Below are 23,054 nucleotides of genomic sequence, written 5' to 3'. Positions count from 1 at the left end.
TGGCACACAACTGCAAAGCCTGCGGGTGTTCTATAAATTCTTGGTGCCTGAGTGATGCCAGGTGGCCTTGATAGAGATGGTCTCACACAGGGATCAGGAGCCCAGTGTGTCTTTTTGGAATGTGCTCCCCCTGCTGGTCACCACCAAAAGTGAAAATTGGTTTTGAGAAGGCGCTGAATTCCTACAGGGTCCTTTCAGACCCAAGAATGGGACCTCTGCAGAGTGGTAAGAATTTTCTGGCTGAAAAGATATCTGATTAAAGAAAAAAAAAACATCTTACATCCACACTCATGCAGGTTGACTGTCTTAAAGCGAATCTGGTTCATCTAGGCACTTGGGAGGGACTGGCAAAAAGAGAAAATCTGAATCTGTTTTTATTTCCACGTTTGCCCTAGCAATAAGACAAGTATAATTTAGGCCAATGTCCCCAAATGTGCCCGCTGACAAGCAATAAAGGATTGACCCCCAATGCATCTAGAGGGTATAGTGTTGCCAGCAAATAGCAAATAACGATATCCAGGAATAGGTTGCCAGCAAAAAAACAAATAACAATATCAAGGAATAGGGTTGCCAGAAAATAACAAATAACAATATCTAGTTAAATTTTCATTTCAGCTAAATAACGTGTGTGTGTGTGTGTGTGTATAATATTTAGTGGGTATGTCCTATGCAACATTTAAGACATACGAAAACATTATTCATTGTTTATCTGAAATGCAACACTAATGGCAGCCTTGTGCTTTATCTGGCAACTCTAAGCAGGAAGAAAAAGTAAGAGGAGAAACATCAGTCTGTTAGATAAATACTGCCCAGATGTAGTAGTGACTGGAAGCTGGGGACTATTGAGCCATTAGACAGGACATGATAACCAGCCCCACCAAGACCCATCTAACTTAATTTTCTCTCCCTATAGCTGGAGACAGTTAGACCCTGCACTATTGTAACTGTCAATTAACTAAATGTAGTTTGTCCTGTTTTTCTGACTCTGCCTGTTTCCTAGAGTGTAATCATGCTGGTCTCATGTTAATTAACACATATTGCATTTCGGCAGCCAGTGGCTTTATTTCCTAAGGGGACACTTTGACAGCCACAATAAGATTGCCTATAAATGTACTAAGTGTTTTCTTTTGCCTTTCCTACCTCTGGCCTCCCCCAGCATCCAGATGCACTTTACAGAGCAGGTCTGACCCTTTGCTGTCTCCCCTGTGTGATGGCAGATAAAATTCCAGAATCTCCACTGCCAACTTACCTCTTAAGGGGACTTCCTGGCAGAATTTGCAGGCAAGCATCTGCCAGTTTTCTCCTGATTGTCCCTTAAAAGCAGTTTCTCATTTCCTCTACTTGTTTTTTTATTTCCTTGGATGTCTATGCAGAATGCCTAAAGTATCTAGGCATGCTTTGAACTCTTCACTGGGTTGTGGCATTGGCCACTCTTGTGCACCTTTCTGGATCGGCAAGAGCTAAGTTGGTCCTGCTGTGAATGAGACCAGGAATTCAGGCCGTGTTCCTTTTCTTTTTTTCTCCATTTGCTTCTTCGGTGAATTTTTGTTATTTTGAAGTGCTGAATCCCAGATTTGTTCCGAGAGTTAGACATGCTGACTTAAGATGCTGGCTTATCATAGACAATTTATGTAAAGTGTATGAGAGAGAAAGAGAGAGACAACCAAGTAAGGAAGTGTTTGTAATCTGTGCCTGGTTTACATCAAACACTGACCCCATAAGGACAAGGTCATCTCATACACCCAAACACCAAAACTGGCATCTGATAAGGGACAGATCAGACATGGAAGTTGGGGGAGATCAACACAGTTGTATTAACTTTATGGAAAAAAAGGTCAAACTCTACATTTTACCTTTTTTTTTATGAATGTAGGTCTTCATAAATAATGAAGCACCTCTTCACTATTAGTAAATTGAAACTGATCTTTGTGGATGAGACAGACTGTGTCTCCTATGATGTCCCTTAATCCCATAGATCCCCTTTTCCAGCCCTGAGAACAGCTCAGTTAACCATGGAAGCACAGGATAAATATAAATTTGTTGAGGCATGGAAAGGGGAGAGTCCCATAAGCTTCCCTAACTTGGATTGTGTAACTACCATTTGCTCTCTCCCTGGTTTCATTCCAAAGACTCTTGACAGAACAAATACATTTTGCCTAAAATAACAGTTGCTTGCAGACTTGACATGCTCAGGGCATCTGAGTGCTAAAGCACATTTGACAAAAGCTGCAAGACACCTTGTTTAGAACCTGTTCACTGATAGGAAACTCGAATAAAGAGAACTGGGTTCAAGACTCATGTTGGGACAGTCGCAAGCCCAGTAACTTCAGAGTTAGGACGGCTCTCCGTGTCTGTTCTAGAACCACTCATCTTTCTCAAAATGTGGTTTCCATTAGGCTACTCTCATCCTCAAGCGTTCCCTAAGGCATAATGATAAAGCCCAGCCCCTGCACAGTCCCATCTTAACAGCCAGACCTCCTGCTACTCCCTGAGAGAACCTGTCTGCTCTGGCTACCATTCTCTCGCTGGAATGCTACCATTTTCATTCCCACCCCTTCGGTCATTGCAGGAGTGATTACCTTCCTCTTTCTTCCTCTCCCATAGCACTCATCACCCTCCTCCCTAGTTGTCTCAGATTACACAGCCTTCAAAATCCACTTGCACTTGCCCCCCCCCTTCAAGAGCACCCATCATTCCACTGCCTAGAGCTCACTGCTTCCTTGGTTCCCCTCTGGAATTCTACTGTCTGCCCACTGACTCAGTACTGGACCACTGCTGCCTTTGATATGTCTTTATATTAATATTCTAACCTGGAGCGATGTATCTTACCTCCTCAACCAGGTCAAAATCTCTTTCAAAAGAAGGACCTGTCATGGCAGTACACACACATCACTGGCCTCCAGTAAATATTTCAGGAATAAACAGTTATTGGAGTATCTGCTTTTGGCTCCTTAACTCTGAATATGGAAGTTGGTAACAAAGAGAGTATCACCCCAGTCACAGAAGAGGCAAATTCCTGCAAAATTAACCAAGTACCTTTCTATGAATAATATCCTTCACGTCATATGTGCTATGTGTCTTATATGTTACACACATATACATGGTTAAATTCCATGAGAAAGGTGAAGATGATTGAAATGGGAAAAATGTTTCACCCTAAGATTCAAAACCAAATTTAAGAACTTCAGAAGGCAGTCAATTTTTTTCAATCACCTATTAAAAGGAAAATGGTGATTTTTTTGAAAAAGGATCTTAGTACCCAAAATAAGTCACAGACAATAAACCCTAGTAACCTAATATTTTAGGGAGCTATATTCACAAGAAGGAAAAAACATGCCCTGTGGCATGCCCCCATGGCCCCACCTAAGGCCCCTGCAAGCCTTTTACCTACTTCTAAAATCACCCCCATCCACTCCAGTCATGGTCTTTAACAGCCTCAGGCAGGGCCATTATCATGGTATTGGTGCTTATTTCCGAAAGCAGGTTTCCTTTCTGCAGGTTGTTCAGATGCCAACCTCAGAGTTTCTTATACATGAAGAAATGAGGAAGCAGTGTAGCGGCGTGCTTGCCTCCAGTTTTGTTTTGGTTTTGGTTTTTCATTTTGACTCTAATCCAGACACCCTCATCCGTGCAGAAATGCAGCCTAGTCATAGCCTGGCACGATGAGTGGACACAGGTGTGTGGGGACTGCCTGTGTGCGTGGGACAGGAATCCAGGGAGAGGAAGAAAACAGTGGGCAGCAGTGGCACTGGCTGATCCTGATGTGAGGCAGGAAGTGAACCTTCCTCTTCCCATTAGCACCTGGATCCCCTTTTCTTCTGTTGAATCTTCACACTCACACTGCCTGGAGCCAGCTGGCAGATGTCCCTTTACCCAGGATTCTGCAGCGGGGGGGGGGGGGGGGGGGGGGGGTGGGCTTCAGGGTAACAAACGTGATCCAGTAACACAAGGTCCAAACTCTGCCACTCTTTCTGCCTCCCTCCTACCTTTCACAGAGAGTGAAAAGGGACAGAAAAAAAAAAAAAAAACTGAATAATTAATTCTAAGAAATAAAAATCTTGGGGTACCTGGGTGGCTCAGTTGGTTAAGTGTCCGACTCCAGCTCAGGTCATGATCTTACAGTTTGTGGATTCCAGCCCCGCATCGGGCTCTATGCTGACAGCTCAGAGCCTGAAGCCTGTGTCTCCCTCACTCTCTCTCTCTGTCCCTCTCCCATTCACGTTCTCTCTCTCTCTCTCTCTCTCTCTCTCAAAATAAATATTGAAAATTTTTAATTAAAAAAATTTAAAAATCTTGCCATCTCCTTCATCTTACCTTTAAGCTCTTAAAGTGCTTAGAATCAATGCAATTTACTGCTAAATTATTTTCTGCTTGGGTCTTTTACTATTGTCTGTTGGGTCTTTTACTATTGTCTGTTCGTTAATTTTGCCTCTCCAACTCAAGTGTAACTTTCTTGAGGGCAGAGAATGACACATTTTAGTACCATTTCTCACCACTCCCCCCCGCCCCCCGCATGTCTGTTATAGTTTCACATAAATTAAGTGCATTAATTGATTAAAATGAGCTAGGGGTAACTGCATATATTATGACAGCCTATCCCAAATATGTAATATTTATCAATGAGGACAGTCCTAAAAGAGCTTCTTGGCATGGATAGGCTTCCTTTGACAGACAGGAAAACCCAGCCTCAAGCAGAAGCTGCGACCATAGGATTTAGGCTGAGAAGATGTCCTAAGTTGAACCCTGGCCTTTAGGGCCAACTCAAGAGAGGTCATTAGAATTGGGTGGAGTTCAGGGTACATTGCCCAGAATAGGATGCGTGATAGTCCCTGGGGCCAGAAAGAGGGGAGTCTGTGTTTCTGAGGGGAAATCCAGACTACAGTTCTATCAGGTGAGGACTACTCCAGGTGCCTGCCTCCCAGACGGACATTCTCCTCAAGAAATAATGGGATGTGTGGACTCTGGGGCAAGATGGCCAGCAACAGCAGAGCAGCAACAAGTCAGGGTGTGTGTGTGGAGTAGCCCTATTTGTCCTTTTTGGTAGAAGTCACACTCTAGGATACCTGATGGCATCAGAGTGTCACATGGGTCACAGCAGCAGTGGCTGAGACTGGCAAAAGCCAGGAACTCTGCAGGACCAGAGAGGTGCCAGAGAATCTGACAACGTTCTTTTTTGTCCAGTTTAGTAGTAACTAACACTTTCCCAAAATTGACACCAAGAGTAAACAGCAACCTTCTCTAGGAGGAATTGTCACAATTTGCTGATTTCTAAATCGATGCCATCACCTCTCCCTTAGCCTATTCCTCTCCCTACGTCCCTCTCTCTATCCCCCTAATCAAGTCAGAGTGAATCTGCATTTGCTTTGGAAGCTTGGATCACACTTGAGTTCAGGGGCATTTCTCCAGGCTTCCTGCTTCTCTATTCTGTATCTGTCCAAGAAGGTAGAGCAGGGGCTGGAAGAGGTGACGGTGAGCCAGCAGCCACTTGGGCCCGCAAAGTCCCTTTTCTTGCATTCCCAGCAAACGGTGGTAATGTCAGCTGCACGAAAATTTTGCTTCTCCTTAGCCCTGTCTTCAAATTTTTCCTTTGAAGAACATTCTCCATGAGAGAAGGAAAGAGGGACACCATACAGACTTACTCCAGGGCGCCACTGTTGCTTGAGTTTGGACTAGAATTTAATATCCCCTCCAACTTGAAAGAACCCGAAATGTGTATGTGCGAACCAGGTGTCACCCGGGATTTTCCTGTCCCTTACCATTTACTTAAGGAGTGAGTCATTGGTGTTGCCCAGCTCCACAGGGGTGTGTTGGGGGAGGGCGTCGGACTTCAAAGTCTGCCATTTTGGAAAGAAAATAAGAAAGGAAGGGGGGTGGGGAGGAAGGCAGGCGGCAAGGAAGGGACTTGCGTGTGTAGCATTGGCGGAAGGGGGAGACGTCTGTGCCAGTTAGGGGGTGGGGGTGTTTGTCCGGCCTCAGCCCGCAGCTTCAGTTCTGCCCACGGGGCACAGCCAAGTCCCGGAGTCTCCAGGCTGCGCGGCTTCCTCCCATCTCTCCTCTCCACTTCCTGCCTCCACGTTGTTTCAGAACTCCAACTTCTTACCCGGATCCCCGAAGTCATTCAGCTACGCCTCACAGCTCTCTCGGTTATTCCCAAATTCACCCTGACAGCCACATTCGCCTGTGGAAATCCACTCTCCGGTAATAAGTCGCCTCGTATGGCCAGACCTTCGAGAGCAGTTGCCGCCAGGAACTGCAATTCCCCGGTCTGCTTACAAACTTTTGCCAATTCCTTCGTTGGTAAGCAAATTTTAAAAGCAAAGCGGGTGACGGTTTCCACCCCAGCTTGGACGAGGCCTCGTGAGCGTCCGGAGCTCGCTCGGCGGCGGGCCGCGTTGGGCCGACGGCGCTGCCCTTCAGGACCCCGCGCACCGGGCCAGGGCCCGCACCGCGCCTGGCTCCCGAGATAGAGGTCCCGTCGTGGTTTTCCGCGCCGGGGCCCGCGCCTGCGGCTTTCCCGCCTCCCGGGGCGTCCCGAGGCTGGCGCGTGGGCGGGGCGGGCGGCATTTAAGGCGGGCACCGCCTCCCGGCGGCAGCGGCTGGCGCTCGGCCGCGGGAGGTGCGCCTCGGGACCGCGCTGCTGCCGCCAGAGCCCGACGGGACCCCAGCCCTGCGCGCGCCGCCCGACGGGACCCCCCCCCCCCGCGCTGCGCGCGCCGCCGCCGCTGCCAGAGCCCAGACCCCGCGCCCGCCCGCAGGCGGCGCCACTAGCGGCGCCATGGTCAAGGTGCGTGTGGCCCCCGGCGTCCGCCCGAGACCAGTGCGGACGGGTGGAAGGCGAGGAGAAAGAGGGAGGGCGGGTCGTCTTTATTCTGCCTTCCTTCTGGCCTCTGCACGGCCCCTCTCCCCTCCTGCGGCTAGCTGGGGTGAAGACCCAAATCCAAACCTCGGGGGAAGGGGCCCCAGGGGTCCCAGGCCGGCTCCGATTCGGAAGGTGGAGCGGGGCGGGGAGTTAAGACCGCCCTGCCCGCGACTGAGGTTCATGAGCTCAGTGGGCACGCCGCACCCGAGAAGCGGGACTGACGGCCGGTGTGTCCTGTGGGGAGCAAGATACTAGGGCGCCCCTGGGGCTTCTTGGAGGGGTCATGTCTCCAGCTGGGGGAAGTAACTTCCCACCTTCCCCACCCCCAAGAGGGGTACCCTGAGGAGATGCTGGCAGGGCTGTGTGGCCTAGCCTTCCCTCTACACTGGAGGAGAGGAAAAGAAAGGGGTCCAGGAGTTGCTATTTGAAGGTGGGGGAGAGAGAACCTCTCCACAGTCTCGCCAGAGGAGAGAATGAAAGGTGCGAGGGAGGCTCCCTTCCCTGCCGGTCCCTGACCCACAGGGAGAAGAGCTTGACGCCTCTTCAGAAAACCCATCTTGGACCAATACTGCACCTCTGCTTTCCTTTCAGAAAACACTAGAAATTTACTCTGTGGAGCTCAGTGGAACGAAAGACATTGACCAAACAGACAAGGGGGATGGCAAGGAGAAGTACAGAGGCCTGAAGAACTGCTTTGAACCCAAAAAGAATCACCAGAAAGAGGAGCTTAAGAAAGAACTGGATCTGGTCAGTTGATTTGGTCCTTAAGCCAGATGGGTCCACCGAGTACTGCCCTTCCCCCTGAGAACTTGCCCCTATAACCTGCCTCTTACAAAAGAAAGATCAGTCTCGACGATTTGAAAATCTCCCTCCCCGCTCCGCCATGAGATTTGTTTCCTTGTTTAAAATAAATGGCGTGATAATATCTACCCAGGGGTAGGTCCTGTGCAGGATTCCTGTATTCTGGTTGTAGGCACTCTGAGGGAAGAGCCTCTGATTCCAGTCCCCACAGGCACAGCCCAGACCTCTTTCCTTCCGGGCTGTTTCATTGAGACATAGGTGACCGATTGCCAGTTTTCAGCTGGTAAGGTAAAACTGTTGGAGCTGGAACCATGCAGGAGAAAAACCAAAACCACGAAACCTTGCTAGGTTTCTGGCTATGTATGCCCCATGAGAAAGAATAATTTCACTGGTAAGAATATTGGGCTTGGATTCAGAGAACCTTAGGCTCAATTAAGTTCCACTTCACTGATTGATAACTGGGAGCAAACCACCTAGCTTCAGTGAAGCTCCATTTTCTTTGTGGAAAGTGGGAAATAAGCAGTTTGCAGGGGTGAGGGGGAAAAGTGAGAAAAAAGTAAGAATATTGTGTAACTGATGCAATTTGTAGTTTAAAGTGTAATTTATAATTAGTCATTTTGTGATTTATGGAAGCCTGGTATTCCTGTTAAGGAGGAACTTTGGAATTATTAAAGCTGGCCACCATGGGAAAGACCTGCCTCAGAACTGAAATGTGACAGGTTACATCTTAGGAACGTCAAGGCGGAAACTTCCACACCAAGCCCGAAATTTGCTAGATTGCCCCTGCAGTTCACTGCAGACTTTAAAATTCTGTTATTGTTGGAGCAGATAGTAGTGGTGCAAGTTCATGTGGGCTAGCGAGCCAATTGTTAAATATTCAGGAATTTGGCAAGTTGGTTGACATTGGGTTAGCAGCTTGAAATTTGGCTATGGTGAGAAATCAGTGAATACTATAAATCAGAGCTTTTAGTTTATTTTTCCTGGCAGGCTCATTAAACATTCAGCAGCACACCACTAGGTATTTGTCCATGTATGTTCTGACAGTTAAGAACACAGCCCTGAAACTGGACTGACCCAAATTCAGATCCCAGTTTGATTGACATTCATTTCCTATTTTGAAAAACAGGAATTAAAAATGGTGCCTACCTGTTGAAGTCATTAGAGGGTTAAATGAAGTAAAGGAGGAGAAATGCTTAGCACAGCACCAGACGATAGATAGCCATTCTTATTTCCTATGTATCTCTAGCATTTAGGATTGAAGGCAAATCTAGTCTTCCTTGAAATTGCTACTTACAACATGAACGTATATCCATTATGCCTGTTTACTATGAAGACAATCTCCCTTTTTTGAGCATTTTGTGAAGTTGTATAATCTAGGAAAATAATTTTTATGGTGTTAGCCGGTGTTCCCCTGCTTCCCTGCTGAGAGAGGAACATCTTTCTTTCCCAACATTCTCACAAGAATCCTATAATTTCATTTGTGACAGCATACTTGGATGCCCTCTGGCACATTGGAACTTTGACAAGAACTAAAGTATCCCTGGCTTCTGAATAAACAGGCTGATTTATGACCCAAGCCTGAGCCACAGGATGATGCCCTGAGCTATTCTAGTGCCGGCCAGCAGGGTGCGCCAGAGGCACCCACCCCTCCTCCTCCCCCTCCCCCATGCTCTCATCCACAAAGTCAGGGATAAAGGAAGAGGAAAGGTATTCTGCCTCACACTATATATAGGCTCCTTAAAGTCTGAGTTCCATCCATGTGAACAATGGCTGTAATCACCTGTTACCTCTGTCTGCCCAGAACTTAGCACACTGTGCACAGAACTGTGTCTTAATCCTTTGAATCCCCAGCAATATCTTTCAATTATTAATATTAGTACAACGACTGAATGAGTAAAGCAGAATCTGGCTGAGGAAAGGGCAAAAAAATGTTGTAATTGGAAAATCTAATCTCTTACACAACATGTCACTTTTTTGCATGTACTTAAGAGAAGAGATGGTTCTTTTCCCCATCACAGTATAAATCTTTGTTTCAGATGATCAGAGCTTAAAGAATCCTGAGTGCTGCTGCTAGGAATTTACCCAAGGGATACAGGAGTGCTGATGCATAGGGGCACATGTACTCCAATGTTTATAGCAGCACTTTCATCAATAGCCAAATTATGGAAAGAGCCTAAATGTCCATCAACTGACGAATGGATAAAGAAGTTGTGGCTTATACATACAATGGAATATTACTTGGCAATGAGAAAGAATGAAATCTGGGCTTTTGTAGCAACATAGATGGACCTGGACACTGTTATGCTAAGTGAAATAAGTCAGTCAGAGAAAGAAAGATACCATATGTTTTCACTCATATGCGGATCCTGAGAAACTTAACAGAAGACCAGGTGGGGGGAGAAGGGGGAAAGAAAAGTTACAGAGAGGGAAGGAGGCAAACTATAAGAGACTCTTAAATACTGAGAATGAAGTGGATAATGGGCATTGACGAGGGCACCTGTTGGGATGAGCACTGGGTGTTGTATGGAAACCAATTTGACAATAAATTTCATATTAAAAAAAAAAAGAATCCTGAGTGCTAGATTTTCTAGGTAGGGTGCAGGAGAGTTACTTAACCCTGAGTTTTCCAAGACAGGAAGAGGTTTCTAATCCTGTAGCCCAGTGGGTCTCAAGGGAAGGGAGAGGAGGAATTTGCTCCCCAGGGGACATTTAGTAAGGTCTGGAGACATTTTTGGTAATCACAACTCCACGGAGGTTGCTAATAGGTGGCATATAGCAGGTGGAAGCCCCCCCACCCCCCCGCAACAAAGAGTTATTGGCTCAAATGTCCGTAACGCCAAGGTTGAGAAACTCTGCTTTAGTCTGATGATTCTATAACAAAATTAGCAAGTGTGGACCATACTGGTATTTATTTGGCAGATTGTAAGTCTCAGGACTTCTCTAACAAGTGAACTCCCTGAGTCTCAAGTATTTGATTAAGGAAAGTCTTGCCTCTTCCTACCAGAGACTACCTGCCCAAAGAGGGCTGCACGGGTAATAAGTTGTGAGAATATATCAGGTGGGTCTGGTTAGGTATAGCTCATCACCCTCAACTAATCCCAGAACTCAGGTCTGAACTAAGTATCCAGATCACTAGTATCTGGACAACAGAGAGTTATGCTAGAATTTGCATGTGCTGGAGAACAGATTGAGGTGAAATGCATTGCTTTGTTCATAAAAACTAAAGACAGTTATTACGTGGTAAATGGCAAATTAAGCCTGAACTCAAGGGATGGCCAGAAAATCCCCTGGCCAGTGAATCAGAAGAGCAAGCCTTTCTTGCAGCGAGACTCTCTCTTCCCTCACTGCAATAACCACCTGGCACAGAGGGTTTTTTCCTTTTCTCCCTCACTCCTGCCCCCCCCTCTTCTATCCTCAGTGCTACTCTCAGTTTTCAGGGGCTGGTCTAAACTTAGTTTAGCATTTGTGTCTTTTGGAATTATCTAATGCACTCTCTTCTTCTTTTCACGGACTTCAGGATGACCACAAACTCAGCATTAAGGAGTTGGAAAAGAAATATGGTACAAACATCATTACAGTAAGTCATCAGGGGACTGGGGATCAGGAAGACTGGGACGGAACTATACAAAGGACTGTACAAAGCTGTGTGCTTAGGGTGTGTGGAAAAGTGGATGGCATCTTTAAGATGAAGCAGCAACTTTGAGAATGCCATTCACCTACATACCCAGCATGTGAGAGGGGGCTGGTTAACCTGAAGAGCTGGCGGGGCTGAACCACGCCCCAAGTCAAGCCCCTCAGCTGAGCTGGATGCCTGGCTATAAACAATCTTTTGGTTATAACTGCAGGAAAGCTGTGGTATCCCCAGGAAGACTCAGACACGTCTTTATGGTCGTGGTCAGAGGCAGAGATTACTTTTAACCTCCATGTCCAGGAAGTATAATGGTCTTATCAAAGAGTGGGGAAAACCAGTGTTAAAAAGCAAGCATCCAGAGTGACAGTCTTAGAACCCTGCTTGTCTGCCTCTTCCTCTGAGAAGAGCACACACTGGTGTGCTCCAAGGCATCTAGCAAATTCCCCCATCACAGAAGGACTGCTTCAAATTCAAATTAAATTTCAAAAGTTTTGGTGTCTTGACATCAGGAGATTTGGAAACATCTGTTGAAGGCAACAAAAAGAGCTATGTGCACCGCACAGGACGAGCAGTGAGAGGGGCAGAGGGACAGGTGATCCCTGGTCTCAAGGAGTTAGCAGTCCAGTAAGGGATGCAGATATATAGGGGAGTATCATAACATCCAGTCTGTTCCACTTAGATGGCAAAGATAGGTTTAAACAGTGTGCTGAGTGACCCATTCTGACCAGAGGAACCAGGCTCCCTGGATGGAGCAGTGCGTAAATCAGGATATAGGAGGATTCAGGTTTAAGTTAGCAGAGTACCCAGGAGGCTGGAGAAACAGGGTATGTTTGGAAATCAGTCTGGGGTTTCTGGGAGCTAATGTGTGTGGAAAGGGGAGAAGAGGGATAAAAAATAAGGCTGGGGAGTGGTAATTTGGGTGAAACTATCAAACACTTCCATATTAAACTAAGGAATAAGGACTATATTAGTTGTACTTACACACAATTTCTAAACAGGGAAGTGATTTGAGTAAGATTGGTTTTCAAAAAGCAATTCTGGTAGAAGATAGTAGAAGATATATATAGATATAGATAGGTAGATTCTGGTAGAAGAGAGAGAGAAACAGACAAGCAATTCTGGTGGGAGATATATATAGGTATCGGTAGGTAGGTAGATAGATATTTTTTTTTAAGTGGGAGATGGAAGGATCTAGTAGAATGAGACAATCACTCAGGAATACAAAATGAGGAACCAAAACAGGGCAGTAGCAGTAAGATGGGAAAGGAAGGGGGCAGATTCAAGAGACATTTCAAAGAAATAACTCGTAGAACTTTGCTTTGCTGGAGTTTTTGAACAGATCCCTGATCCCAGTTACCAAGGTAGAGAAGCAGGAGGAGGAGGAGATTTGGTCAAGTGGTGGACAGGGCCATGGCAGGGAGCTGGGGGCCGAGAGATTAGTGAAGGCCATAAGAAGGAGAAGGTGGTAAATTTTATTTGAACTATACTACAAGTTGGTGGCTCCAAATCTAGTTATTCAGCAAATACATGAGCCTCTATTACAGAAGAAGCAGTACACCCTATAAAAGACACAAAAATGAATAAGCGTAGTCTTTAAACTATCCTTTAAGTAGCTTACAATGTATTAGGGAGAAAAAGTAATGACAAGACTTTCTCCACAAAGGATAGTTTGTGGGGGGAAAAAAAGCCTTATGAATCACAATACACGATTTCAAGGTGGTGGAGGGGCCTGTGTGCACCTGTGGATGGCACGCTTACCAGGAAAGGCTTCTGGCAAGAAGTGACTGCTGATGTGGGCCTCAGGGGTTGGTAGGATTTATAACACTTAAGATGAGCAAGAACTTAGAACTTGGGGTGGATATATAGAAAAGCAGAAAGACACCAGACTTAAGGATGAAAAATTAGCCCAATAGAGAATATTTTCTGGATAATTACTACATTGCCCTTAACCCTGGTGATTAGCTTTTATATTTCAAATCCTCCTTAGCCAAGTTACTCCTATCTAGAGTGTAGTATAATGGCTCTGAAGCCAGGTTGCCCGGTTCAATCTGGTAGTACCATGTACTAGCTGGATGATTTAACCTCCATATGCCTCAAATTCTACATCTGTAAAATGAGGATAATAATGGTACCTTCTTCAGAGAGTTATTTGGAAGAGTATATGAGCAAATATATGGAGTACATCGCTTGGCTGATAGCACTAATATTAAATATTCTTTTTAAAAAGGTGAGGGTTGGGGGAGAGGAGGCATCATCTACTTTTCCCGGGTCCTCCTTGCGCATGGTTAACTGCTACCCACAACCTGCAGAAAAAATGATGTCCAACCTCAGAGAAGAGAAATGTCTAATTCCTATTTGTTTTTGCTTGGCTTTCTCAGGGTCTTTCTAGCACCCAAGCTGCTGAGCTCCTGGCTCAGAATGGTCCCAATGCCCTCACTCCTCCCAAGGAAACACCGGAGATCATCAAGTTTCTCAAGCAGATGGTGGGAGGGTTCTCCATCCTTCTGTGGATAGGAGCCATCCTGTGCTGGATTGCATATGGGATCCAGTACTCCATGAATAAGTCCTCATCCCTAGACAACGTAAGGGGGCCTCTTTCTAGGATTTGCTAAACTAGTAATGGGAAAACAATCATAAAATAAGGCCTTTGGTGGGCAGAGCTGGAATCAGGAGTCTACACTGATCACTCACTGTGCGGGTTTGGGAAAATCAAGAATTTTACCAGCTATAAAATAGAAATTGTAGCTAACTTTCTGATGTCTGAGGGGCAGCATGAGGCGTGAATTTTTTTTTTTTTTAATTTTTTTTTTCAATGTTTTTATTTTTATTTTTGGGACAGAGAGAGACAGAGCATGAACGGGGGAGGGGCAGAGAGAGAGGGAGACACAGAATCGGAAACAGGCTCCAGGCTCTGAGCCATCAGCCCAGAGCCCGACGCGGGGCTCGAACTCACGGACCGCGAGATCGTGACCTGGCTGAAGTCGGACGCTTAACCGACTGCGCCACCCAGGCGCCCCATGAGGCGTGAATTTTAAAGAGACAAAGAGGGGCACTCCAAGTTCCTAAGGGAAAAAATATCTGTATCCATATGAAATATTTTGGGGTTCTCTCACCTCAGAGCTAATTGTCTCCCTTTAACATGGGGAGCATCTATGCCTGCTGATAACTGAGTACCAAAACCAAAAAACTGAATTGGCCAACATGATGCTAAGAGAAAGAAGCCAGATGCAAAAGGCCACACACTATATGATTCTGTTGATATGAAATGTCTAGAATGGGTGCATCCTAGAGACAGAAAGCAGATCAGTGGTTGCCAGGGTTGGGGGGTGGGAGTGGGAAATGACTGCAACTGAGTACTAGGGATCTTATTGGGGCGATGAAAATGTTCTAAAACTGTATTGTGGTGATTGTTGCAAAACTGTAGATTCATTAACAATCGCTGAATTATGCACATTAAATGGATACATTTTGTGGCCTATAAATGACACCAGAATACCACTGCCATATCTCTTGCCTTCCCATGGAGAACTCTATCCCTAGGACCTGACTCACTCCTGATGCCTGTTCTTCTGATCGATGCTTCTCCTCCTTACCCAGGCGTACTTGGGCTGCGTGCTTGCCTTGGTTGTTATTTTAACGGGGATCTTCGCTTACTACCAAGAAGCAAAAAGCACCAACATCATGGCCACCTTCAATAAGATGATCCCACAGGTGGGTAGCAGCCATCCCTCTCTGGTCTCTACATGACTTCAGATGAGGAAGCACCAGATGAGGAGGAGAGTGGGGTCTCTGAGGCAGAGAGTCTGTGCTCCACCATTTGCTGTCTAAGTCTTAGGCAGTCCCTCTGAAGCCCCACTTCTGCACAGAGTTTTGAGATGATCAGGGAAGTAGGACACAGGAAAATGCTTAGTCGAGAACAAAGCACAGAAGCATCAATCATCACACAACATCTTCTATTACTGCTCATGAGCTTTGGTGGACTGTTCAAACAAAAGTAATTCAGGGGCTTCCAAGAGTGAACTGTAGAAGTTCAGGAGTATTCCTTGGTAGCCAAGGAGGTCAACCTGCAATTCTTCATCTGTGACCATTTTTGCACCCATTTTGGAGCCTCTCTGCACATTGTCCCAAACTGCTCTTGGTGAGGGAGGCCTGCTGCTGCTGTCTTCCCACAGGGTCCCGTGTTAGGTGTCCTCTAGGGAGACCACACACCACTGTCAGCACAGTAGGAAAACCATGCTGCCCCTGGCCCATGGAGCTGCCAGCTGGAGAGGGTTCTGGATGGGATCATCTGTGCTAAGAAGTGGGAGATCTGCCTCCCACTCCATTAAAGTTTTCCTGATCTGAGCAAGATTACTAAACACTTTGGCTCAGGCTTCAGGGCTCTCCCTGCACATCCCATCCAAGATCACTCAACGTTAATTGTCCCTCTTACTGTCATGCCCAGGGCTGTCAGTTTGTTATATCTGCCCACAACAGCATATTCTGGTTCCAAGAACTCTCTAAGAGTTCCTCCTCAAGAAACGAGAGATCTTAGTATGTTCAGTTCCTAGGTACAAGTCTTTGGCTTCCGAGAGCTGTGGCTTCCATGGCCTGCATTCCCAAGACGTGGGAAGGTGCAGATGGAGGAGCACTGGCATCATTCCAGGATGAGTTGTCTACCACTGTTTTCCTTTGCAGCAAGCTCTTGTCATTCGAGATTCCGAGAAGAAGACCATCCCTGCAGAGCAACTAGTGGTGGGAGACATAGTGGAGATTAAAGGAGGAGACCGGATCCCTGCAGACATAAGGTTGTTGTCTGTTCAGGGCTGTAAGGTAAGCATCACAGGGAACCCCAAAGATCACGCTCGAAACTAGTTGCCATTATTTTGTCTTTCCAGGTCTCAGTGTAACTGTGACAGGAACAAGATGCCTAGTCTTCAACTTTTTTCAAAATTTCTTCTAGGTAGATAATTCATCTCTCACTGGGGAATCGGAGCCCCAAGCCCGCTCCTCTGAGTTTACCCATGACAATGCCCTGGAAACAAAGAACATCGGCTTCTATTCTACAACTTGTCTGGAAGGTAAGTCCAGCTGTCTCTCAAGACCACATGCCCCACCCATCCCCCTTCTCCCCCTTAGGTTTTATGTTCTTATCTCTTTACCACCTCTTGCTACAAAGCCTTTCCAAGAGAAAACATGGAACTGAAAAGCCCAGAGAACTTTGTAATGTCATGTGCTAATTGATCGTGTAAGCCAGCAAAGAGAGGACTGTAAATGGGCTGCGGTCCCCTTGTAGCTGAGGACTCCTGGAATAAAATGTCTACTTCACCTATAGGCACAGCGACTGGCATGGTCATCAACACAGGCGACCGCACCATCATTGGTCAGATTGCCTCTCTGGCTTCAGGAGTTGGAAATGAGAAGACACCCATTGCCATTGAGATTGAGCACTTTGTTCATATTGTGGGAGGAGTGGCCATCTCCATTGGCATCCTTTTCTTCATCATCGCAGTGTCCCTGAAGTATCATGTCCTGGACTCCATCATCTTCCTCATTGGCATCATTGTGGCCAATGTGCCTGAGGGTCTCCTGGCCACTGTCACTGTGAGTCCATGCTGCTAGGTGGCCTCTACCCTCACCCTGGTAACCCTTAGCATTCTGCTGTGCTGGGTGAGCACCCACCGTACACTGTGAGTCTCCTCCGTCTTCAGAGCCACACTCCCTCCCTGTAAGGGATACCATGGGACATTCTGAATAGACTGTTTCGTAGACAAAAGGAATTGTGATATTGTTAATATTCAAACGCACTGTCCTAGAAAACGTTATGTTTTCATTTTCAGGAGATCTATCTGCAAATTGCACATATTATCTTCCTCCTTAAGATCTAGATAAGACAAACTCAAACTACCACCACAGATTTTCAGGAAGCCTGATGCCTTCTCTATGTTTTCATATTTCCTAAAAAGAAAAAAAATATCCTTGGCAATTTCTACAACTGAGGAACTTAGGCATATTACTTACCTCCTAAGTTTAATAAAAGGATTGTGGCATATAGGTCTTTATGTGGTTTATCAGGCACTGGGTCAGCTTTGCTGCATCTGTAACTATACCTCTGTTCTGCAATCAGTTCAGCTCCAGCTGCTTCTATGTTCTGGAGCCCAAGTTCAAAATGATAATTTTTCTCAAAGCTTCTCTCTCTCTTTCTCTCTGTCTCTCTCTATTGGTCTCTATCCCTCTGTCTCTCTCTCTCTCTCCCTCCCCGGTCTAGGTGACTCTGTCGCTGACAGCTAAACGGATGGCCAAGAAGAACTGCCTGGTGAAGAACCTGGAGGCAGTGGAGACCCTTGGCTCCACCTCCATCATTTGCTCAGACAAGACTGGGACTCTGACCCAGAACAGGATGACCGTGGCCCATCTGTGGTTCGACAATCAGATCTTCATAGCTGACACCAGTGAAGACCATTCAAGTAAGTCTTCTGGAACATTCAGTGGGGCCTGAAGTTGTGGACTTGAGTAGAGGAGGCCGAGCAGAATGTGGTTGCAGTCTCAGAGAATTGTTTGAATAGTATGGGTATTAGGCCTACCACCCCCAGGATCCACTGTTCTGTTTTCCAGACCAAGTCTTTGATCAAAGCTCTGGAACTTGGGCCTCCTTATCAAAGATAATAACATTGTGCAACAGAGCTGAGTTCAGACCGGGACAGGAAAGTGTCCCCATCATGAAGGTAAAGTTTCAGCATCACTCAGTCTTAAATCACAGCCAGTTTGAAGTCACTTTCTCCATTCTGATTTGGTGCTTGAATTAAATCTTTCCAACTGTGTAAAGTTTGTACCAGTAAGAACAAGTCTGACTCACAAGACCCGCAGAAAATTTTCTTCACTCTAAGTAGCTTTCAGAAATCACAGAGATGTCTAAAAGTCCTCAGAACATTGATTTGGTCTTTTGAAAATTCTGTCTCATTCCTGAAAATGGATGTGCCTTTAAGGTACTTTCCTTAAAGTAGATATAATTAAAGTTTCTTTATTACATAAATGCCATTCACTTTATTACTTAAATCCATTCGCTGAAGTTTAAAATATAATTGGATGAAAATAGAAGGATTGACCTTAGAACGTATTCCTCTTGGCAGAAAATGGGGTTCTAAGGGGTCCTGGAATGTTGGAATATACAAAAACAAACTTCTCCCTCCCCCTCCTTCCTTCCCTTCCTCCTCTCTCCTCTCCCCTTCTGCTTCTCCCTCTCAGTGAGTTCTCCTGGCTTTTCTGTTTGCCATCTGTTTCCTTCATTGACTCTTGCTCTTTCTTATACTTTTTATTTGATTGGTTTCTTTCTCTATCAGACAGCTCATCAATTCTCTTCTGGGCCAATCACTTCTCTGCCCATATCTTTCAAATCCTCATCTCCAATTCTGATTTCTCACCCAAACTCCATGGATCTTCAGTTAGTTTTGTGTTTCCACTCAGAAGTTTTGCCATGTTAGACTCTCAACAAATTATACTTCTCACCTTCCACATGTGCCCAACCTGGCTCTAAATCACTCTCTTGTCCAAAATTTGCCTACTTTTTCTATGACATAACCATTTTACTTGTCATTCAAGCCAAACCTTTTGGAAGTCGTCTTTAATTTTCTTCATTCCTAATATCTAGTGAATCACCAAGTCCTATTATTCTTGCTTCAAAAATATCTATAATTTTATATTTATATTATCACTAGTACCTTATATGTAATTAATTATACCAACCTCTTTTTTTTTTTTAACACTAACTTGTTGATACAAGTTAGTATTATTTTTTTTTTTCAACGTTTATTTATTTTTGGGACAGAGAGAGACAGAGCATGAACGGGGGAGGGGCAGAGAAAGTGGGAGACATAGAATCGGAAACAGGCTCCAGGCTCTAAGCCATCAGCCCAGAGCCCGACGCGGGGCTTGAACTCACGGACCGCGAGATCGTGACCTGGCTGAGGTCGGACGCTTAACCCACTGCGCCACCCAGGCGCCCCAATTATACCAACCTCTTAATTAGCTTCCATGATTCCAGTTTGTCCCTTCCCCAAGTCTTTCTTCCGTGCCACTAATTTTCCTTAAAGACTTCATTAGATGAACTGCTTCACCTAACTTTGCTCAAAACTTTCTGTGCATCTCTGTTTTTGACTTCTCAAGTTTTAGACCTTGACTGCCATATCCACCTGTATGTCCAGAATATATACCGAACTCTTCCATTTCATGCCTTCTTTCATGACATTCTGGTTTCCAGAAGGCTTTCTTTTGCACCTTTATCTCTTGGTAATCCATCTGTCTTTCAAAACTAGTTCATATCTGCTTTTTTCATGAGACCCTCCAGCTCTCTCAGAGCTCTGTTTTGAACTTGCCTAATGCCAGTAGGCAGCACCATTCAGTTTAACACTTTTACCATGCTTCAGTCAGTGGCTAATTGTGGTGTAATCATTTGTTAGATGGTAAGCTTAACTAGGCTCTATGCTGGCTCATTAAATATGATCACAAAAGAACCAGATTATGTGCTGCAAATATTTGTTATCTATTGATTCTCAGAGAGTTGTCGTTGGAGATGCCTCAGAAACTGCTCTTTTGAAGTTCTCAGAGGTCATTTTGGGTGATGTGATGGAAATTAGAAAAAGAAACCACAAAGTAGCTGAAATCCCTTTTAATTCAACCAATAAATTTCAGGTGAGTTTTTCCTCACAACCGAATCTTTGCCATCACTAGACGGCATTTCTAGCTGTAAGTATCCTTTGGTTAGTGTATATTTTGAATGATATTTGACTTCAGAAATAGTCCTCAGGGATGCAGGGCCTGGGCATCTAATAAGCCCAGAATAGGTTTCCCTTGCTGGCCTCTTTCCTTTGCTGGAAGTAGATAGAGAAGAAAGAAAAGTAGAGATCTTGTCAGGTGCCGGCTGTTCCTGTGAACAATCTATGTTATACACACACACACACACACACACACACACACACACACACACACACAACCACTTCACTCCCACCCCTACCCCCACCCCCTCCGGGTAACATTTGCACAAGTGAGGGGCAAAAGCCTTATCCCAAAGGATAAATGAAAGGTGAGGGAGTGGGGAGAAGTAAAATTTACTGTGCCCTTCATTTATGTCCAACACTTTACATACATTCTCTCAGTTAATCCTCACAATAAACCTGAGGTAGGGCTAATTAATCTCAATTTCTAGGTGAGGAAACAGACCCTTAGAAAATATTGATGAAAGAAAGGAAGGAAGGAAGGAAGGAAGGAAGGAAGGAAGGAAGGGAAAAAGGAAAGAAGAAAAAAGAAAAAAAAATGTCAATCCTAGCAGAGTTACCCAAGCGTTTGAGTGGCACAACCACTTTTCACACATCTCTTCAACTCCCAAGGCCATGTTTTTTCTACCACAACACAAAGGCAGAACAGTTTAGTTCAGGCCACGTGAATAAGCCTTGCCTTTTGTGAAAACCAATGAACAGTCTTCTCAGATGACTATTACCAGCCACGTTGCTTTCTAGTTCTGCCCCATATGCAGTTGACAGGGATCTCCTTTCTACCCATTGCTCAGGAAGAAAATGGCCATCCTTTGCTAGCTGTCTTCCCTCATTCCAGGCTGGCTAAGAACCCACGAGCTCTGTCCTTCTCATGGGGGGACAAATGGCAATTTGTAACCCAGTTACTGCTGCAAGTGGGACTTCCCATAGACTCCAAAGCTGAGAGCAGGGCGTCATGACTTGGTCTTTGCATAACAGGAAAGTATATAAATAAGATAACCATGTCTGTGTAAACGTTTCTGGTATTTACCCACACATTTTGTTTGGATGTCATTTAGGATTGGGAAATAACTGTGTTGCAAACGTCTTTGTGAATAACAAGCCAATGAAGAATTGTAGTTAGCCAAATAGACAACTAAAAAATGTATGAAGTAAAATACTAAAGCCAGGAAGTTAGATCTCTTATTCAAAACATAAGTGAAAATAGAATGAGTAACAATCCTAAAATAACAATAGTAATGATAGGTATTATATGCTAATTTCTACATACATTGAATCACACACTCTATAAGGTAGGGAATGAGGAAACTGAGGTACAGAGCATTATCACACAGCTAGTAAGGGCCAGAGCCAGGATTCAAACAGACCCAGGGAGTTCATGCTCTTAAGTAGATTGAATACCTTCTAATCAGGAACAAGACTCAGAATCTGACTGGGGTTCCATCTACTCCAGTAAAGCCTTTCCTAATGATGTGAGAAATGAGAAAAAGTAGGTTCTGTGAGGCCTCATGTACTAAATGTTGAGGGAGAAAGTGGGCTACCCAGAGTTGGAAGTAGAAAGGAGGTCCTATGTGGGCTCCTGCAGAAGAGATCAAAGAACCTCTTTGGGTGCTGTTAGTGCTATGTTATATCTACACGTGAGCAACACTCAACCCTAATCAAAGAGTCTTAGATGTCATGACCTTGGTCTCTGGGGTATCATTCAACCAAAGGAAATAAAGTGGAAGGTCTATGTCTTATTGATTTAAAAAAGCAATTACCCAAACTGAGACTGGTCCATTAAAATATTTCCAATGGTTTGTGGCAAACTGGTGAAAATGAGGACAATATTTTGTAAAGTTTTATATAAAGATGAATGTATTTAATTTAAAAGATTATCCTTTATATGCTGCCTGATTAAGGCAGGGACTCTAGTAGCCTGAATTCAAATCCCAGCTCAGTCACCTATTAGGGTATGACCTTGCACATGCCAGTTAATCTCTCCGCACCTCAGTTTCCTCCCTTGTAAAAGGTGGTAATTATAGTACCCACAGCCTTAGGGTGGTTTTGAGAATTAAATGAGTCAATCTGTGAAGCACTTAGAACAGTACACACTACAAAATTGTTTATTATTCCTACTTTTTTTTTCCAAAGTTTATTGATTTTGAGAGAGAGAGCATGCGTGAGTGGGGGTGGGGGAGGGAAAGAGAGAGAGAGAGAAAGAGAGAGAATGAGAATCCCAAGCAGGTTCCATGCTGTCAGCACAGAGCCTACTCAGGGCTTCATCTCACAAACCATGAGATCATGACCTGAGCTGAAATCAAGAGTCAGTGCTTAACCGGATGAGCCACTCTTGCACCCCTATTATTCCTACTTTTTAAATGTTAAAATACCATGTCTTTGAGAAAATGATAGTGGTAATAGATGTGAGGTTTTAGTTTGGCTTTGTGTTTGGTTTTGGTTAGTTGCTTTTTTTAATATGTTTACTTGCCCATTTAAAAAAATACCATATTTGCCCTCTACTTTTTTTTTTTTTTATTGTGCTCCTCTCTGATATGCAGAAGGCTAAGAACTACTGGTTTAGAATTAATGGATAGACCCAAAATGGCAGATTTTTTTTTTTTTTTTTTTTAGTAACTTACTCATTCTCTAGCAAACACTCCAGCTTCCGGGATTTCCTTTCAGAGGCTTAGAAGAGTACCTGCTTTACAATAACAGCTTATATAAGACTTCACCATTTTATGATCATTTATAAGTTTTTTCAGATTTTTTCTGATTATCTTATTAGGATGAATCTGGAAGTAGAATTAGTAGGTGAGAGGATGTTGATGTTAAAATTGTGGAACCTACTTAACTCTTCTCCTGAAAGCCCGTGAGAATGCCCACTTCTTCCACCCCTACTATTTTCCTTCATGTCCAGGCAGTGAAACTGGATTGATTTGGAGACGAAGAGGCACAGGAATTCCTGCTGCTCTCACCCCTGCCTGAGCTCAGAATAGCGTTGGTCTGAAAGGCTGCTGCTCACAATAGGGAGGTA

The 23,054-nt window shown here is 44.8% G+C and overlaps 1 protein-coding gene across 1 annotated transcript in view; it reads left to right on the top strand.

The window, feature by feature from the left end:
* The first annotated feature begins 6,615 nt into the window (after window positions 1-6,615).
* ATP12A (ATPase H+/K+ transporting non-gastric alpha2 subunit) overlaps window positions 6,616-23,054 on the top strand; it is a 29,314-nt gene continuing 12,875 nt past the window's right edge. Inside the window, exons 1-11 of the mRNA XM_086715658.1 lie at window positions 6,616-6,784; window positions 7,451-7,606; window positions 11,178-11,237; window positions 13,670-13,873; window positions 14,889-15,002; window positions 15,969-16,103; window positions 16,234-16,351; window positions 16,606-16,874; window positions 17,539-17,737; window positions 17,886-17,995; window positions 19,824-19,958. Coding sequence (XP_086571784.1) covers window positions 6,776-6,784; window positions 7,451-7,606; window positions 11,178-11,237; window positions 13,670-13,873; window positions 14,889-15,002; window positions 15,969-16,103; window positions 16,234-16,351; window positions 16,606-16,874; window positions 17,539-17,737; window positions 17,886-17,995; window positions 19,824-19,958 — 1,509 coding nt within the window. The 5' untranslated portion in view covers window positions 6,616-6,775. The remainder of the gene's footprint in view (window positions 6,785-7,450; window positions 7,607-11,177; window positions 11,238-13,669; window positions 13,874-14,888; window positions 15,003-15,968; window positions 16,104-16,233; window positions 16,352-16,605; window positions 16,875-17,538; window positions 17,738-17,885; window positions 17,996-19,823; window positions 19,959-23,054) is intronic.

The sequence above is a fragment of the Puma concolor genome, chromosome A1 (genome assembly GCF_028749965.1).
Source record: "Puma concolor isolate L17-30 chromosome A1, mPumCon1.1.hap2, whole genome shotgun sequence".
NCBI lineage: Eukaryota > Metazoa > Chordata > Mammalia > Carnivora > Felidae > Puma > Puma concolor.
Note: the sequence above shows the minus strand (reverse complement) of the source record. Positions and strands in the feature narration are given on the sequence as shown.